Source organism: Gymnoscopelus braueri (assembly GCF_963280865.1).
Source record: "Gymnoscopelus braueri genome assembly, chromosome: 15".
In the NCBI taxonomy this organism is placed as follows: Eukaryota; Metazoa; Chordata; class Actinopteri; order Myctophiformes; family Myctophidae; genus Gymnoscopelus; species Gymnoscopelus braueri.
This window is the reverse complement of record NC_137620.1, coordinates 26,200,714-26,216,460: the sequence shown is the minus strand read 5'-3', so window position 1 is coordinate 26,216,460 and position 15,747 is coordinate 26,200,714. Positions and strand designations below refer to the sequence as shown.

Genomic DNA, 15,747 nt, shown 5'->3' with positions numbered 1-15,747 from the left:
TTACATTGATATTAAAGCTATTTTATTTGATTAGATATGTGATGTTGTTACCTGACAATTAGTTGACTTTTGGTGAAAAGATATGGTACCGCATATGTCGGTATCGGTTGATATCGGCAGAGGTGGACGAAGTACTCGACCCCAGTACTTGAGTAAGAGTACAGATACTCCTTGGTCAAATTCACTCCACTATAAGTAAAAGCAGCTCAGTCAAAATGTTACTCAATAAGAGTAAAGTAATTGTTTTAAAATATACTTAAAGACGGGGTGCCGTGATTTTCAGTACATTTCTTAATTTTGATATCAATGAATTGCTGTAATGTTTTCACAATGAATTTATAGGACCTTGTAACTCTTGTTTCAGAGAAGTACTGTAACTCTCTGAAACCACCTGCACTGCATGCACTGATGTGCTTGCTTGTAGATGTTATACAAAGCCTTCAGAAACACCTATAAAAACATAGAAATGACTGAGGAACCAGAACTAAATACTTTTACTCCTATACACCCATACAAAATGTAACAAAGAGGCGAGCGGAGGGGGAAGCCAGAAACACGACTAGTGTGAGAGCAGAAGTTAGGCCAATTGCATTTTAGGGAAGAAAAAAAACAGCCAACCTAAAGGCCAAACCGCACCAATGCAACTAGTCGCAACTCCTTGCAACAAAACTGTTTTAAGGTCAACCACACCACACCGATGCAACTCCTTGCAACTGCCATTGGGGTTAATGGTTGCAAGTAGTTGCAAGTAGTTGCATGTTGCAACTCCTTGCAACATGCATGGCGAAACATTGTTGTGGATGTGGAGTGGGCTTAAAAGTACTCAGTACTTTATAGCCTTCCTAGAAATATACTTGCGTAAAAGTAAAATATTTGTCTTGGAAATGTACTCGAGTAAGAGTAATACGATGTTTCGCCATGCATGTTGCAAGGAGTTGCAACATGCAACTACTTGCAACCCCAATGGCAGTTGCAAGGAGTTGCATCGGTGTAGCCTGGTTCCAGACGAATCTGCCTTTGCAAAATTGCATCGCACTACGCACTTGTCGTGTGATATTGTCTGGCCACGCGAGACTTGCATCAGTGGTCATTTGAATGAGTCCCACTAATCTTAGATTAGATGTTGGCCTATTTGACTATTTTTATACGTATTACTCTTACTTGAGTACATTTCCAAGACAAATAATATGTATTAAAAAAATCGAATACTCAAGTAAAGTACAGATCCTCAGAATCTGTACTCAAGTACAGTACTCAAGTACATTTACTCTGTTACTGTCCACCACTGGATATCGGAATCGGAAATTAAGAGTTGGAAAAAATCGGAATATCGGATATTGGCAAAAAAGTCAATATCGAATATCCCTAACAATAAGTTTATTATTTTTAAATTGAAGCACCTACTAAAAGTCACATTTAGACTGGTCATTTTACATGTCTGTTTTTATTAGGACTGTAGTGTTCATTTTCTGAAGTCTGAACCATTAAGATCAGTTACTTGAAAAGTGTTCTGTCAGGTTTTACACAAAAGCAATTTTAATAAAATTACTATTGGCACATGATTCATCATATAGTAGTAGTGGTTTCTGTTTATGACTATGAAATGGGTCTGAAAGATTTTGATTGAAACGTTGTTTAATACAAATAGTTCTAAATGGCATCTAAATGTACACATGTGGTTGTAAGTATATGCTTATCGCTGCTGCGAGGATGAGGGGGTACCTGGAAAAAAATCTCCCCTCCAAGGGGTACCTGGGCCAAAAAAGTTTGAGAACCCCTGACCTAGTTGCTTGTTTTCCTAGACCTCGTTGCTTATTTCTCTCACATAATCTGGCAACACCGGTGCGCAGCTCAGACAAGAGCGCATCTGATTGGCCGGTTTGGGTCGAGACGTCATCTTTATGGCTCTGGTTAACGCAATTAAAAGCTGCACAAAAATCAAATAGATTCAGTTGATTGTTCCTGGATAGTGGCACTTTCGCTGTGTGTCTGTGTGTGCAGGCACGAGCCGAATGGTTATTTATGATGCGATGGTTTGAGAAAATTAATTTAAATAAGTGGATAACTATTTGATTTAAACTCTTATTTTGATATAGCAACAACTAAGCGGTGTACCCGGAAAACACACTGCATCCAATCACAACTATTGCTAAAACGCTCGGACCAAAACACAGTCGCCCCGAGGCAAATCCGGTGGTATTCACCTGGTATTCCTGCAAGTAACCTCAGAAAACTATGCCTAACCTTATTCCTAAACGTAACCTCAGTAAAACTATGCCTAACCCTAAACTTATTTCTAACCTTATCCTCAGTAAAACAAATACAAGAACACAAGAACCGCTGGTCCGCGAAAGAAAATTGGGGTGAGCGTGTTTTGGGGCGAGTCTTCGGGTTACCATCACGACACATGACCGTTCTAGGTTGTAAACTAACTGAAACAATCGGTCAACTTCAGTGATAATAATAACACATTTTCTCGCTGGAAAACCACAGTTCCAGTTTCGCATATAAGGGTAAGCTGTAACTACACATATTAGTTAGGTGTAAATGCTGCAGTTTTAACATTCAAATCATGTCTTAGTCATAGGCAAATTGTTTTTTAGTGACATTGCTTTTCCCTGACATTGCTTTACAGTGATGTGTGATATATTCATTATCGTATAAAGTAGCATACTGTAGTAGAAGTTGCAAGACATGAATAGAAATAATGATTTTACCGATCTGCTTGGCCTTGAGGCAATCAAAGACCCACTCGGACAATTAGTACAGAGTCCAGAAACATGCCCAGCAAGCAACCTCTGCCCTAGTTCCATATAATGCCTTCACTGAGTATCTGATTATCACTGTTTCTGATCTCGAGGAGTGTTAGTTAGATCCATAATATATCTAACTGTTTTACGTTACAGATTTTTGACTTTAATTACATGATTACTTATGAAAAATTCGGTTCCATTCTTCCCTTTTATTTTGTATTTATTTATTATTCTCTTTTTTTCTTTTCTCTTATTGACTTTAATTTTGTGATATTAATACCGCTTTTTATGCCAATGTATTAAACTAAAATGTAATTTCATTTTCGGTCAATTAGTAATTGGATAGTATATGTATCCGTTTCATTGTGTATTGAGTACTAGTGTCTGTGGTGTTTTGTAGTTGTTTATGTGTTTGAATGTGAAGCTTTTTGAAAAGATTCAATAAAAATATTTGAATAATAATAATAACTGTTTTCTGTTCAGGTGATGTTGAGGAGTGTCTTTAGAGGCCTTTTGAGCAATCCTGTCACTGGGCAAAGGAACATGTCTCAAAGTAGTCTTGCCGGAAAGGTTGCCATAGTTACTGCTTCTACAGATGGGTAAGAAATAGAGTGGTAGGGTAATTAGTTCTGTTTATCTGTGTGAACTGTGAAGGCTTTTCCCTTTGAATTTGCTACTGGCTGTTGAATAGGCTGGACCTAACATAGCACAACTTCACTAACATTTACAGAAAACTTTGATTCTGTCGTCCTGTTCCGAAACCTATCACCTTATTTTCACCTCAGAATCGGTCTGGCTGCAGCCCAGGCCCTGGGCCAGAGAGGGGCCCATGTGGTGGTGAGCAGCCGGCGCCAGGCCAATGTGGACAAGGCTGTAGAACTCCTGCGGAGCCAGAGCATACAAGTGACTGGGACCACCTGTAATGTTGGCAAGAGTGAAGACAGAGAAAAACTAGTTCAAATGGTGAGGCTCATACTCAAGTAGTTCTGAAATTTAGACCACAAAGACCACCATCTAGGTGTGTTCAGTGCTGCTTGCCTCTTGTATTACTGGACCTAGTCTTTTGCTACGTTTTAAATTCTACAATAATTTAATTCTGTGTTTGCTACAGACTCTGGACCAGTGTGGAGGTGTGGATATCCTGGTCTCCAATGCCGCAGTCAACCCTTTCTTTGGAAACATCTTGGATTCCACAGAGGCTGTTTGGGACAAGGTACAATTGTGAACTTCTCTTACTTTGGGAATGCATCCCCCTTTCTCCCCTTCATTGATGTGTAAAATGGCTTATGCTGGTAGTATGTACTGAGGTTAAATAGTAGTTGAGTTCATTCTTCCTTTTACATCTAGATCCTGGATGTAAATGTAAAATCAGCCTTCCTTATGACCAAACTGGTGGCTCCCCACATGGAGAAAAGAGGGTGAGAGAAAGAAACATTTCTTTAAGGAGACCCTCTAAAAGAGGTTACATGTGAAGGGTTATCTGAAAGTACTAAAACAATTGCCGTTTTGTAGTTTCTAAAGGAACTTGTTTACATTTTCTTTCAGAGGGGGGAGTGTGGTGTTTGTCTCATCTGTAGCTGGGTACCAACCCATGCAGGTTAGTATGTGGCATACACATAGTTAAAATGTGCTACAAATTTAGAAACACATTTGTAAAACATTTAGTTGTTTCTTCGTGTTTGTTTTGTCTTCCTTATGTGTGTGTGTGTGATTTTTGAAACAACCACTTGTATCAGTTATGTGTGTACATCCTGGTTTCTTAGGGGTTGGGCCCTTACAGTGTGAGTAAGACAGCATTGCTGGGGTTGACCAAGGCACTGGCCCCAGAGTTGGCTCATAGTAATATAAGAGTCAACTGTGTTGCCCCTGGAGTCATCAAGACCCGCTTCAGCAATGCGGTACATACAAACACACACCTTATCTTACACTCTTCATTTTGGTCAATCAATGTTGTATCAATTCATTGGCTTAATTGAATCATAAGCCGATACTGTCTTTTCTCTCAGTTATGGCAAGATGAAGATGTTGTGGAAGAGTTCAAGAAGCAGCTTTGCATCAAAAGGTATTTCTATACATTGGGCTCTTTCACACAATCCTGCACTGTCAGCATTTTGTTAGCGGTATATGATGACTGATTAAAAAATTTCTTCTGCCATTCAGAATAGGAGAACCAGAGGAAATTGGCGGAGTGATTGCTTTCTTGTGCACGAAGGACGCTTCTTACATCACAGGGGAGACCATCACAGTTACAGGAGGGATGAGCTGTAGACTCTGAATCTCTAGTTATGTCAAAACAAAGAATATTTGTACTGCAATTAGTATGTTTATTATTTCCAGTATTGTTCAGGATACATAAGCATTTCCTTTAAGAAATAGCTCTTATAAACACCTTATCCCATTTACAATGTCAGGGGAAATCTCATAAGATGATAGGTGGGAGATGCTGGAGATTTTTGTAATACTGATTTATGCCTTACTGCCGGTTTTCTGGATATACACATTTAAAAACGGCTTATTCTGAATTTGATAATCTGGAATACTCCATCTTCACTGATCAAAGGGAATAAGCATCTATGATGCTCTACACACTACAGAGTGAGTTTGGATGAAATTAAGCTAAAGGGCTCACTCTCTTGAGCCTAATTTATACTTGGTCATACAGAAGCGTCACAATTATTACTCTGATTTCAGTTTGAGCTGTCCATGCAGAACGTAACTTAAAATCTTGTCAAAAGTTTCCTGTGAAAAACGCAGACTACATACATTTCTTGGATGTAAATAAAATGTAAATATTGCCATAGTCTGATAACATTTTACATTAGAGGCTTTCAAATGGCAAAAATAACGTTTTATAAAGGACCTACATGGACCTTTTCAGTTTGTCCGACTGAGCAGAAAATAGTAATATTGCTGAAGAAAGACTGGTGGTCAAGTAATGTGATCCATCAATGATATCTTGTACAGTGCATAAGCATAATGTATTTGATTTCACCCAAGGTACCAATGATATAAAATATTTTATTGTACAAAAATTACCACAGATATACATGGGATTGCATACTATTCCCAAGTTGTATATTATTGCTGGACCAGTTTAAAGTTCAATGCATTTAACTGGTTCCACTTCTAGAGCATAGGCTAATATGAAGCAGAAAATAATAAATTTAAAAAATATATAAACCACCTAGTCATGTCTTAAAAATCATGGCCGCCAGACTGGTGAAGAAATGCTTGGACTCAACGCTGGCTGCGTCTGTGAGTTGGAGAGAACCAGTTCCTCCTGGTTAGCCCAGGCTTCCAAAACTCCCTCAGAGTTGGCACGTAGGTATCATGTTTTGTTTTGCAGTAGCGCTTCACAAAAAGCTGAGAGAGAGAGAGAGAATCATTAAGCACACAGCACTGGAAAGGACAGTGTAAAATGACCTGGATTAAGATGTGCCTTACATACCCGGTCTTTGAAGTTCTTAGTGGCCTCATCTTCAGAATCAACTATGACGTCGTCCTCAGCATCTGTTGGAGAAAATGTCTATAAGACGACAAGTTGCTTCTCCCATTCATTACCAGCATCAACACATCCACAACCTCAGGCTGCGTCCCATCTGCCTTCCAAGTCAGCCAGTTACTCCACTCATCAAGAAACTAACTCTTTACCCCTCTGACATATGGAACTACAGAGCGGTATCACTTCCTTGCTTTCTATCCAAAACTCTTCAACACATTTTTTCTAACCAGCACTCCATTTGTCACAGAAAAACCTGTTGATCCCAACCAATCAGGATTCAAGCCATTTCACCCAACAGAAACGTCACTTCTAGCACTCCACGCTGCCTCAGTACTAATCCTTCTAGACCACAGGTGGGCAGCATTTTCTTCCAGAGGGCCATACTGACTTCAATAATGTGAGCTAAGGGCTGAAACTTGAAACGCATATGGCTGAATAATATTAAAACTGCATGAATTTGGTATACACAAACTGCAAACTTGTTTTCTTTTTTAAACAGCTGTATGAGTCACTCTGGTGTATACTGATGTTACACTGAAAAGATTACTTTACATACAACAATCCACCTGAATACAGTACAGTTCACATTTTAAATTAACCTAATTTATATCTTGCCAGTTGTCTTATATGCACCACTTTATACGTAGGTCATTGACGAGTCACCATTATGTTAAATATGTGGACTCAAGGCAGACTATTTCACAATTATAACACCCTTTATTTCTTTATATATTCTTCAATTATGCCGGGAAAATATATTTTAAAAGATCAAAGTGTTGACTATTAAACCATGCAATGGGCCAACCTCCCACATTTTTTTTTACTACAGACTGGCAGTGGAATGAGTCGGGAGATCAGTCAGTTGGAAGGTGTGAAAATAAGTTGCTGCACCTGAGAGCCGACAGACGGCTACTATGGTGCTAAAAATAACCTACGGCTTGATGTCTTTTTCAAGAACAAGGCCGCTGCTATCCGACGGTCGAAAGCCTTTTCCTTAGTCTGAAAACTACAAACTCTCTACTTCACCCCCTAGCACTCTTTTCTTGTAACACTTCTTGTTGCCTAATTTTTTATATATTAATTATACTATGCAGATAGATGTATGTTGGGTTACTTGTCATTTAGATAGATATACCGTATAGTTTAATAAAGAAGGCGCAGGAGGAACTCGGATGATTGAGCCCTTTACTTTACTAACAGGGTGCAAATCAAGAAAATGACAATGTTTCAATGTCAGATTACAGTACATCTACGTCAGGTCGACCTGACGCACCGGATCAGCTTGATTTCGGCTTGAGGCACGGTGGAATGTTCCTTTAATACTGTATAGTTTGCTTGAACACAATTGCTAGAATGCTAGGTTTGATGTTCAGCTATCCTAATTACTTCGCCAATTCTATACTCATTTTATTTCTTAAAACTCACCCGTGATTCTGTGATGGAGAGAGGGGGGGCTGCTTATCACCGGTGATACTGGATGATTCCTGTATAGTGACAACACATTACATAATTATTACAATAAACTGAGAGATAATTTTTAAGTGTAAATTGGTTAAAGGTAGGGTGTGTGATTTTCTTACTGTTAAAATAAGCGTTATATATATATATTCTGATAGTAATCATTGCTATAGTGTTTGTTCAATGACAGGAGTCTCCCTGTCTCTCCTGCTCTTTAGTAAACAGAAAATGCAATTTTCATGTCAGGATACCAATTTTATCCAATCAGGAGAGAGAACTCACACAGGATACAGATCAAACAAGGGAAATTGGAAGTGATGACACAAATAAATGACCAAACCAAATTTGAACTGGAACACTATAACATTTAAGCCGATGGCTGAAATTGGCAACCCACCTGAAAATGAATGTACTGTTTATTAAAGACCCCTGTTACTGAACAAACACTCTATAGCAATAATTAATAATCAGAATATAGAGCTTTAACCTTTTAACAAAAACCTTTTGTTTTAACCAAACAATATCACTTACCCTAACTTTAATGTAGGATTTTGTTTTGCTTGGGTTTCGTGCTGGTGTTGCACACCGGAAATAGCCGTTCAACAACTTGTAGATCTACTATTTTTGGTGTGTGACACAGCACACAACCAGGTATAAATTACGTATTATGAATCATGATGTCAACATTGTTGGCAGGACAGTGTGTTATTCTTATATCTTACTCTTTATCACCGAAGTCAGTAAGCTCCAACTCAGGAATTCTGGTGTTGCTACCCTGGTTCGTCTGCGTATGAACCATGACAGGCGACTTCATCCTTCCACCTTGTGGTTGCCCGAAGACGGTCTTCTTTGCTCCACTATTCTGACTGTCGATTTTGACCGAAGACCTTTTGAGGAGAACTTTGGGTGAGCTCAACAGACAAGAGGTCACAATGTGGCAGAGGGATGGATGTTCAGGTAGCTTCAGTGTTTCCAGACCCCGCTGGAGCATGTGGCGCCTTAGTCGCTCTCTGCTGGACTCTTGTTCTCTACCGCTCTTTACACAGTGTACTTCATTCTCTTTTGCGTTCTGGCGCGGCACACCATTTCTTGCACTCCTTTTCAACCATTTCCTCGGACTTCCTGTGGCCCTCCCCACCTCCTCCTCCTCTGAGTCAGATTCACTTAAATGGGGTTGTTTGCGTCTTCCTGTGGCCCTCCCCACCTCCTCCTCTGAGTCAGATTCACTTATATGGGGTTGTTTGCGTTTTGTGCCATTGGTTCCTTTTGGTGCTACCTGCTCTGCCTCTTCTTCATCATCCCTTCTCACTCTACTGTCCCCAGACTTTTTCTTCTGTTTGACCAAGGTGAATTTTGAGCTCCCCTTTTGTTTACAGTCCTTGTTTGTCACGTGTTGTGAGCTTGCCAGTTCATCATCCCTCGATTTCCTTTTATTGGATGCCATCATGACTGGCACATCTGCATTGCATATCAGTCCTATTACAGGAGTTATAAAGGAAGTATTCTGATGAGTCTCTGAAACTGGACTGGAGGATACAGTGTCTCCAAGAGAAGTTGACGATGCCGTGTGTTGTGTTTTTTGATTTGAAGACACTCTCCCAGAAGGTGGAAGGGAAAGTGAGGTCAGGATACAGTCTCCCATGTTTTGAGGGAGAGAAGCTGCAAAGAGTATGGAGAAGATTAAAAACAAATATGGGTAATGGCCAATGGTTTGGGGTGGTCAAAACTAGAGCTTAAGATCTCTGCCCGAACCCAACGGCCAGCCAGCAGCAGTCTCATTACACTTACAGAAAGCCAGCTTACAAAGTGAGCTAAATATATGTTAACAGTCATCTGTCTTTCTGTAAATGTTTTCTACTGCTGTGGTTTCCTATATGTCTCTGTATCGACAACGGTTTCAGATCAAAGCCTTTTGTTTATAAATGGAAATGAGTGAGTGCACCTCAGCAAATCAAAGCACTGACCATCCTACATTAGAATGAAGAGTTTACAGAACTAATTAATGTGTGAAATCGAATCGATAACTGCTGAGTGGCAACGAGTAGAATTGTTCTTCATGAATAAACAATACAGTAGGCCTATGATTTAATGAAGAGAAAAAAGGCTGCGGCCAGCTTAATAAAAAAAGGGTGATTCAGGTCGGTCTCAGGTTAGGTTCAGACTTCTCAGATCCATGTAAATTTAACAAGTGACATTACATACACATACACACACACACACACACGTGTGTGTACAGTATGTGTGTGTATATATACATATATATATATATATATATATAGCATTCGCAACTTGGGACACATTCAGCGGTAGTGGTAATTGTTGGATTTTTTTCCTTTTACCCATTGGATTCCCACTGGATTGATTTGGATTTCTGATGAGCACACACCCCAAGACTAGCTTCAGTACAATCAAACAGACAACATTTTTGGTTGTGACAATTGGGATCTTATGAGAGATTTTAGACTTTAACCCTGTCTATACAGAGCGACTACCCTGTAGTACTGTGACAGCACCAGATCTCAAATTGCTAAATCAGGATTGAAAGTTATCCAGTGTGTCCCCCCTTTTAGATTCTGGCAATGGTCCTGCATTGCATTGCATGTCATGCCATCTCTCTACCCAGACTTTGCTGTCACTCTTTACGCTTACGGTCTTGTCCAAATAACCATTTAGACCCGAGGCCGATTTTAAAAACACCTTCTAAATCCTAACCTAAGTTTTCAGAAACATTATCAATTTTAAAATCAAAACATAAATTAGAAGTCCTGTTGCTATATACATAGCAACATCTAAAATGACACAGATGCTTTCCCAGTTTTAAAAGGTATAACAACGTATAGGCTTTCCTGCTCTTAATGGGATATTACTGTCATGTATATGTGGAATACTGTATATTATTATTTTATTGTGATGAACTAATTGATCTTTTTTTCCTCAATTTTTATCCCACGATTTTTGTAACCCACTTTTTTTACCCAGTGCCAATTGCCTAAGCTTGTAATCCTGGCCGCAACTCTCCCTCTGCCAGCCTGGGGAGAGCCCCAAACTGAGCTCATGCTTTCTTCAATGCATGAGGAGTGAGCAGGCCGCTTCTTATCACCTGACAGGGGGAAGTTTCCTCTGTAGGACCTAGTGCGTGGAAGGAACACGTTATTCCAACCAGTTCCATTCCCCTCCATCAGGCGCCCCGGCTGACCAGGGGGAGGCAATAGAGACCAGGATTACTGCATGTTTTTTGTGAGGGTACCTATAGGGGACACGGGGAGAACATGCAAACTAAACACAGGAGTTAACTAACTAATTGATCTTGAATGGATTTTTAAAACACACACAGAAAATATGAATTAATGTATACTTAAAATGTGTCTTTGTGCCTGGTGGCTCAGACGGTTAAGAGCACAGATCATAGAGGAACAAGGTTCAAATCCAACCTGTCTCTGTCCTTGGTATCCTGTCCCTATATATATATATTGGCCTAAGGTATATCTAGTATATATGTTACAGGTAAATTGGCATTCCAGGTAAATTGGAAAAGAAGCACTTTTCACCGCCCCCCAGGCCCCAGGCAATTCTGTAGAATCAACGCTAGAGGGCAATGCAAGCCAGACATGAGCCCCACACCACACACGCACGCATGCACACGCGCACAAACGAGCACGCACACACGCATATACACACACACACACACACACACACACATGAACAGCCTTATTCCATGCAGTTAAAGCACAAGGGGGCAAGGGGGCGGTGCTGGCGGGCTATGTTAGTGCAGTGAGTGGCAGTTGAGGCAAACGCAGTCCCCACAACATCATTTACGATTCTGTGCCTATCGTTACATAACTCGGACGGCGCTTAGTCGACTAGCAGACCATCGGCCGGTCGTCGCGGGCACTCGCGCCTGGAGGCGCTCGGGCGCGACTCCTCGGCCTCAAGGTCTGCTGAGTCGGCGCGCCTCCGTCATGGTCCAAAACTATAATTTATCGGCGAAAAAAAGTAGTCCGCGGTTGTTTGAAAAAGTAATATCCCAAGCAGGAGTCAAACCCAGACTCCCAGTGGTAGTGGTTGGGGAGTCCAATGATTATCGAAGTGTGCCACTGAGGCTAGTGCTTGCATTTCCTGGTTGCTACCTTGTTGTTGTCGTCCTCGCATCAAAGCCTCGCCTCGCAGCCCCGCGCCTAAAAACAAGCGCTCCACTTCCAATTTACCTGGAATGCCAATTTACCTGTGACATATATATATATAGTATGAGTCTGTAGCATTACACTCCTAATAATCATACAAGGAAGGAAGCAGCCACCACCACCTAAGCACTGGAAACCATCTAGATTCTTTACATCCTATGTGTATGAGCCATACAAACTATTAGATAGTACCTGCTGTCTCTAAGTGGCCCAGACAGGCCTGGTGCTGGAGCAAAAGATTGAGTAGCTGAGGCTGGGTAGCTGCACGCGCACACTCTTCCAGGACAGGTGGGGCAGCACTGAGCCATGACACAGTCTGAAATCACAGAGTTGTTCAGATGGTCAAACAATTACTGAAAAATAATTAACATAAGAGTGTTGTCGCATTATGTAACAATGTACATCCTGGACATAGTAGAAACAACTGGAGTGAATATGGCAATAATAAGGGATGCTGCTGAAGTGTTGATTATACCTGAGCTAGGTTTGGGACTGGAAGCAGCTGGTCCAGGCGGATTAGAAACTCCCACAGTAACTTCTCCAGTGCCTGATCAAAATGGGGGCCATAATCCACAGGGAAAATATCCTAATGACAAAGAAAATAAGACTTAGATGACAAATGGTTATGGAAGTAGCTTAAGTTACGAGCAATATATGGATTTGTCCAATATGCAAAACATTTTTATTGTGACATTGAAAACATTCTCCTTGTGTCTTGTTTATAAGGGGGGGGGGATTAATATGAAAAGACTATGTGAAAATGATCTCTCGATGTATGATCTGATCCAATCTGTATGTCAAGACAATATAGCTTATACAATTGGGGTGGTTGTATTTTGTCCTCCTGCTCTTCTAATAAGACATTTAGATCATGTCAAAGGTCATGTCTCACCTATTCACAGGATCTGACATGAATTTTGACCTGATAATCAAGATTCACTTTATCCCCTAAGCAAGCAGGCAGGCTCTATTTAGCTCAATGGTAAAAATGGCAGGACTTACGCAGGAAACGGGTTCAAATCCAGGGTAGAAGAGGAAAGTTACATAGTGCAGCTTTAAGTAATACAATTTAAGACAGACTTAACAAAATAATTGAATTGTTGAATTGTGTTATGGCTAAAGAAAAGAAATAGTAATACTGATACTGGTCCATAAATATTGTGGAATCAGAGAGGGAGATAATTGGTTGCCATTAGGAATTACTGATGGAACTTAAAATCTGTGTGTAAAGTACGTTTGTATTAATATTTGAAGGAGACTGACCTTGAAGAAGTGTTCTCTCTCAGCTGGGTTCCTTAGAAGCGTCTGAACAAACTCCTGGAACGTACCGACTGTCTTCTCAATTTTTACATCCCTCTTCTAAGACACAGGAAATCTTTATTTTATTTTATTTTACTTTATAGCAAAGTCATTGTATTTACAATAGAATGACATTAATATTATAATAAATCTCAAGTTTCCTTGAATTCACAGGGGAAAATAACTTTTTTAAATTGTCTTCACTTAAAGCTTTGGCATACTATAGCCTTCATGAGCATTACATGGTATCACACAGACAAATGGAATGAGGTTTTGGGCCACCGATATGAACTACCTTTTGATACGCTGACGATAAAGTTGAGGCTGCAGGAGCACAGATCCTTTCCAGGTGTGGGGTTATCACCTTTGGATCTGGATGATCACCACCACGACAAAGCTCTAAGATTAACTGTCAGAACGAGAAAGCATGAGAACGAAACGAACACATACAACCAACATATATTTTTCATTGTCAGATGTAATGTGATATCTTTTTTTTATTTTATTTTTAATAAGTGATACCTAGCACATGGTTATAAATATTAGACAATATTCTGACCATTGTTTTTGAACATTGAAATTCTGTTGAAAAAGGTTCACTCAAAATCATCCATTTGTTTTGTCACTACATAGTCATGTGTGTAAAGTCTAAAAACAATGGGATATATCAGATATTGCAACTACGTCAGGGTATGTTTATTAGTGTGAATTAAAAGGTGCCCAATTCCTCCGCACTACTTCCCCAACACTCACCCGTGCCCTCAGGCCCAGTGTAAGCTTTCCCTGATGTCTGTAGGTGAGCAACCCAGGGACCGTCTCACAGGCAGATGTTACCATCTCCTCCACAATCCCATACTGCATCACATCCCTCTGCTTCACCACTTTCCACATGGCAGCAGACACCAGACGGATAGGGGGAGCCAGGAGCCGCAGCGCGGCGAAAGGAAGGGTTGCATGATCTGGTGAAACATCAAGATGTGACATTTCCCTGAACTCAGTGCAGATACTAGACCTGCAGATTCATACAGTAGTTACTAGTACACCAAACAAAAGGGTGTCAATAGGCTGTGGGACAGGGACTCTAGGTGCCATCAGAGCAGCTATAACATATCAAAACATTTGTGCCTGTGGATGTGGCCTCAACTAAACTAAAACTGACTGCAGTCACGTCAGGACAGAAATTGTTTGCCACCCAGCAGGGCTTTAACAGACCCACAGTAGACATGAACACATAACACACCTGAAGGTAACAGAATATCATTAATGGTGGTGTCTGTGTGCCAGCATGGACACCTCACTCCCCTGGCCAAGAAGGATTGCTTGGTACTGGTAGATAGGCGGCCTATTTGGTTTCCCACACGGGAGGGTTCGAATCCTGGGTGGGTGTTACCATAGATATATATATCTATGGGTGTTACACTCTGGCTGGCCTGGCACACAGAAACACACCACAGGTTGTGGACACCAGACGGATAGAGCGAGATCCACAACCAGCTATTAAAGTAATGAAGAGTCACACCTACAAGCTCACAACGCCTTGCAAAGCGACGAGTTGTGTGCTTGTAGATCGGCTATTTTCAAAAGATTGTAATACATTTTGCAGACTTGTGAAATGGGACATTTTGCATAATGAGTACTTTTACTTTTGGTACTTTAAGTACATGTTGATGCGAAAACTTTTGTACTTTTACTCAAATACATTTTGAATACCAGACTTTTACTTACAGAGAGTATTTCTGGATTGCAGTATTGATACTTTTAAAACATTTGAGTACTTTTTTCCACCACCGATTGCCTTCAGCTACGCTCAACAGTCAAAAAACGGCCAGTGTGAAACGGATCTCCCTGACCATTTAGTTTGGTGGATCTAGTTACAGTACCACGTTAAACACTCTAGGACGGACTACAGACTTTAAGTGAACTCATAGTATATTATGTTTATAATAGCACTAAAACATTCAACCATACATACCGTTTTCTGTAGTGTCGTTTTTTTTTGACATTTTCACAACGGTTTCCTCCGACGTTTATAGTTGCCTGTTATAGTTGTTTGTGTCAGCAAACAACTCGCTGCGCTAAAAACAGCATAAAAACAAAGAGATTGATATAATAAAAAACAAGAGCGTTTAATCGCTAACTTGTCGTATTCAACCAAGTTAAATGTGATAAATAATAAGTTTGTGTCTTAAGCTGTTGTTCCTACCCGGGCTCCCGCCTTCAACGAACCTCTTTCGCAGCATGCAAGCTGTATTAAAACTGAGCATTCCGAGCGGGCGGTGCTTGATGGCCTATATACGTTGTTGTGCTTAAAAATCTAAACTCCGTCCACGCAGGCAACAATGGCTTCTGAAACGAGTGCAGCCAGTGTTATTCTGGATATGACGTATATTTTGTGGCGCTCAGCTGTTTTTGGCACTGATATCATTATGTCCCCGCCCTGAATCACTAGCCACGCCCATAAAAAAAACATATGTTGTTGAAACGAAATGAAAATTCAGGCTGAGTGTCAGGCTAGTGGTGTAAAGTAATTAAGTACATTTACTCAGCACTTTTG

At 40.4% G+C, this 15,747-nt stretch overlaps 2 protein-coding genes across 5 annotated transcripts; one reads left to right on the top strand and one right to left on the bottom strand.

The window, feature by feature from the left end:
- Window positions 1-2,331: 2,331 nt before the first annotated feature.
- On the top strand, window positions 2,332-5,643 carry dhrs4 (dehydrogenase/reductase (SDR family) member 4). The gene is made up of 9 exons (XM_080452194.1): window positions 2,332-2,513; window positions 3,237-3,352; window positions 3,539-3,716; window positions 3,865-3,966; window positions 4,101-4,171; window positions 4,299-4,350; window positions 4,517-4,651; window positions 4,760-4,815; window positions 4,914-5,643. The coding sequence occupies exons 2-9, from the start codon at window positions 3,240-3,242 to the stop codon at window positions 5,026-5,028; spliced, it is 822 nt and encodes a 273-aa protein (XP_080308320.1). The 5' UTR covers window positions 2,332-2,513; window positions 3,237-3,239; the 3' UTR covers window positions 5,029-5,643.
- Window positions 5,644-5,751: 108 nt separating this feature from the next.
- tinf2 (TERF1 (TRF1)-interacting nuclear factor 2) lies at window positions 5,752-15,400 on the bottom strand. 4 transcript variants are annotated; one of them, XM_080452191.1, is made up of 11 exons: window positions 15,166-15,400; window positions 13,947-14,152; window positions 13,489-13,602; window positions 13,158-13,253; window positions 12,370-12,480; window positions 12,087-12,210; window positions 8,918-9,372; window positions 8,436-8,854; window positions 7,681-7,739; window positions 6,202-6,263; window positions 5,752-6,116 (listed from the first exon to the last, which is right to left on the bottom strand). In XM_080452191.1, exons 1-11 carry the CDS (start codon window positions 15,194-15,196, stop codon window positions 5,991-5,993), a joined length of 1,803 nt encoding a protein of 600 aa, XP_080308317.1. In that variant the 5' UTR covers window positions 15,197-15,400; the 3' UTR covers window positions 5,752-5,990. The 4 variants fall into 4 exon arrangements, with proteins under 4 accessions (XP_080308317.1, XP_080308318.1, XP_080308319.1 ...); XM_080452192.1 differs by having other exon boundaries at window positions 8,436-8,851; XM_080452193.1 differs by having other exon boundaries at window positions 6,198-6,263; window positions 8,436-9,372.
- Window positions 15,401-15,747: the final 347 nt, after the last annotated feature.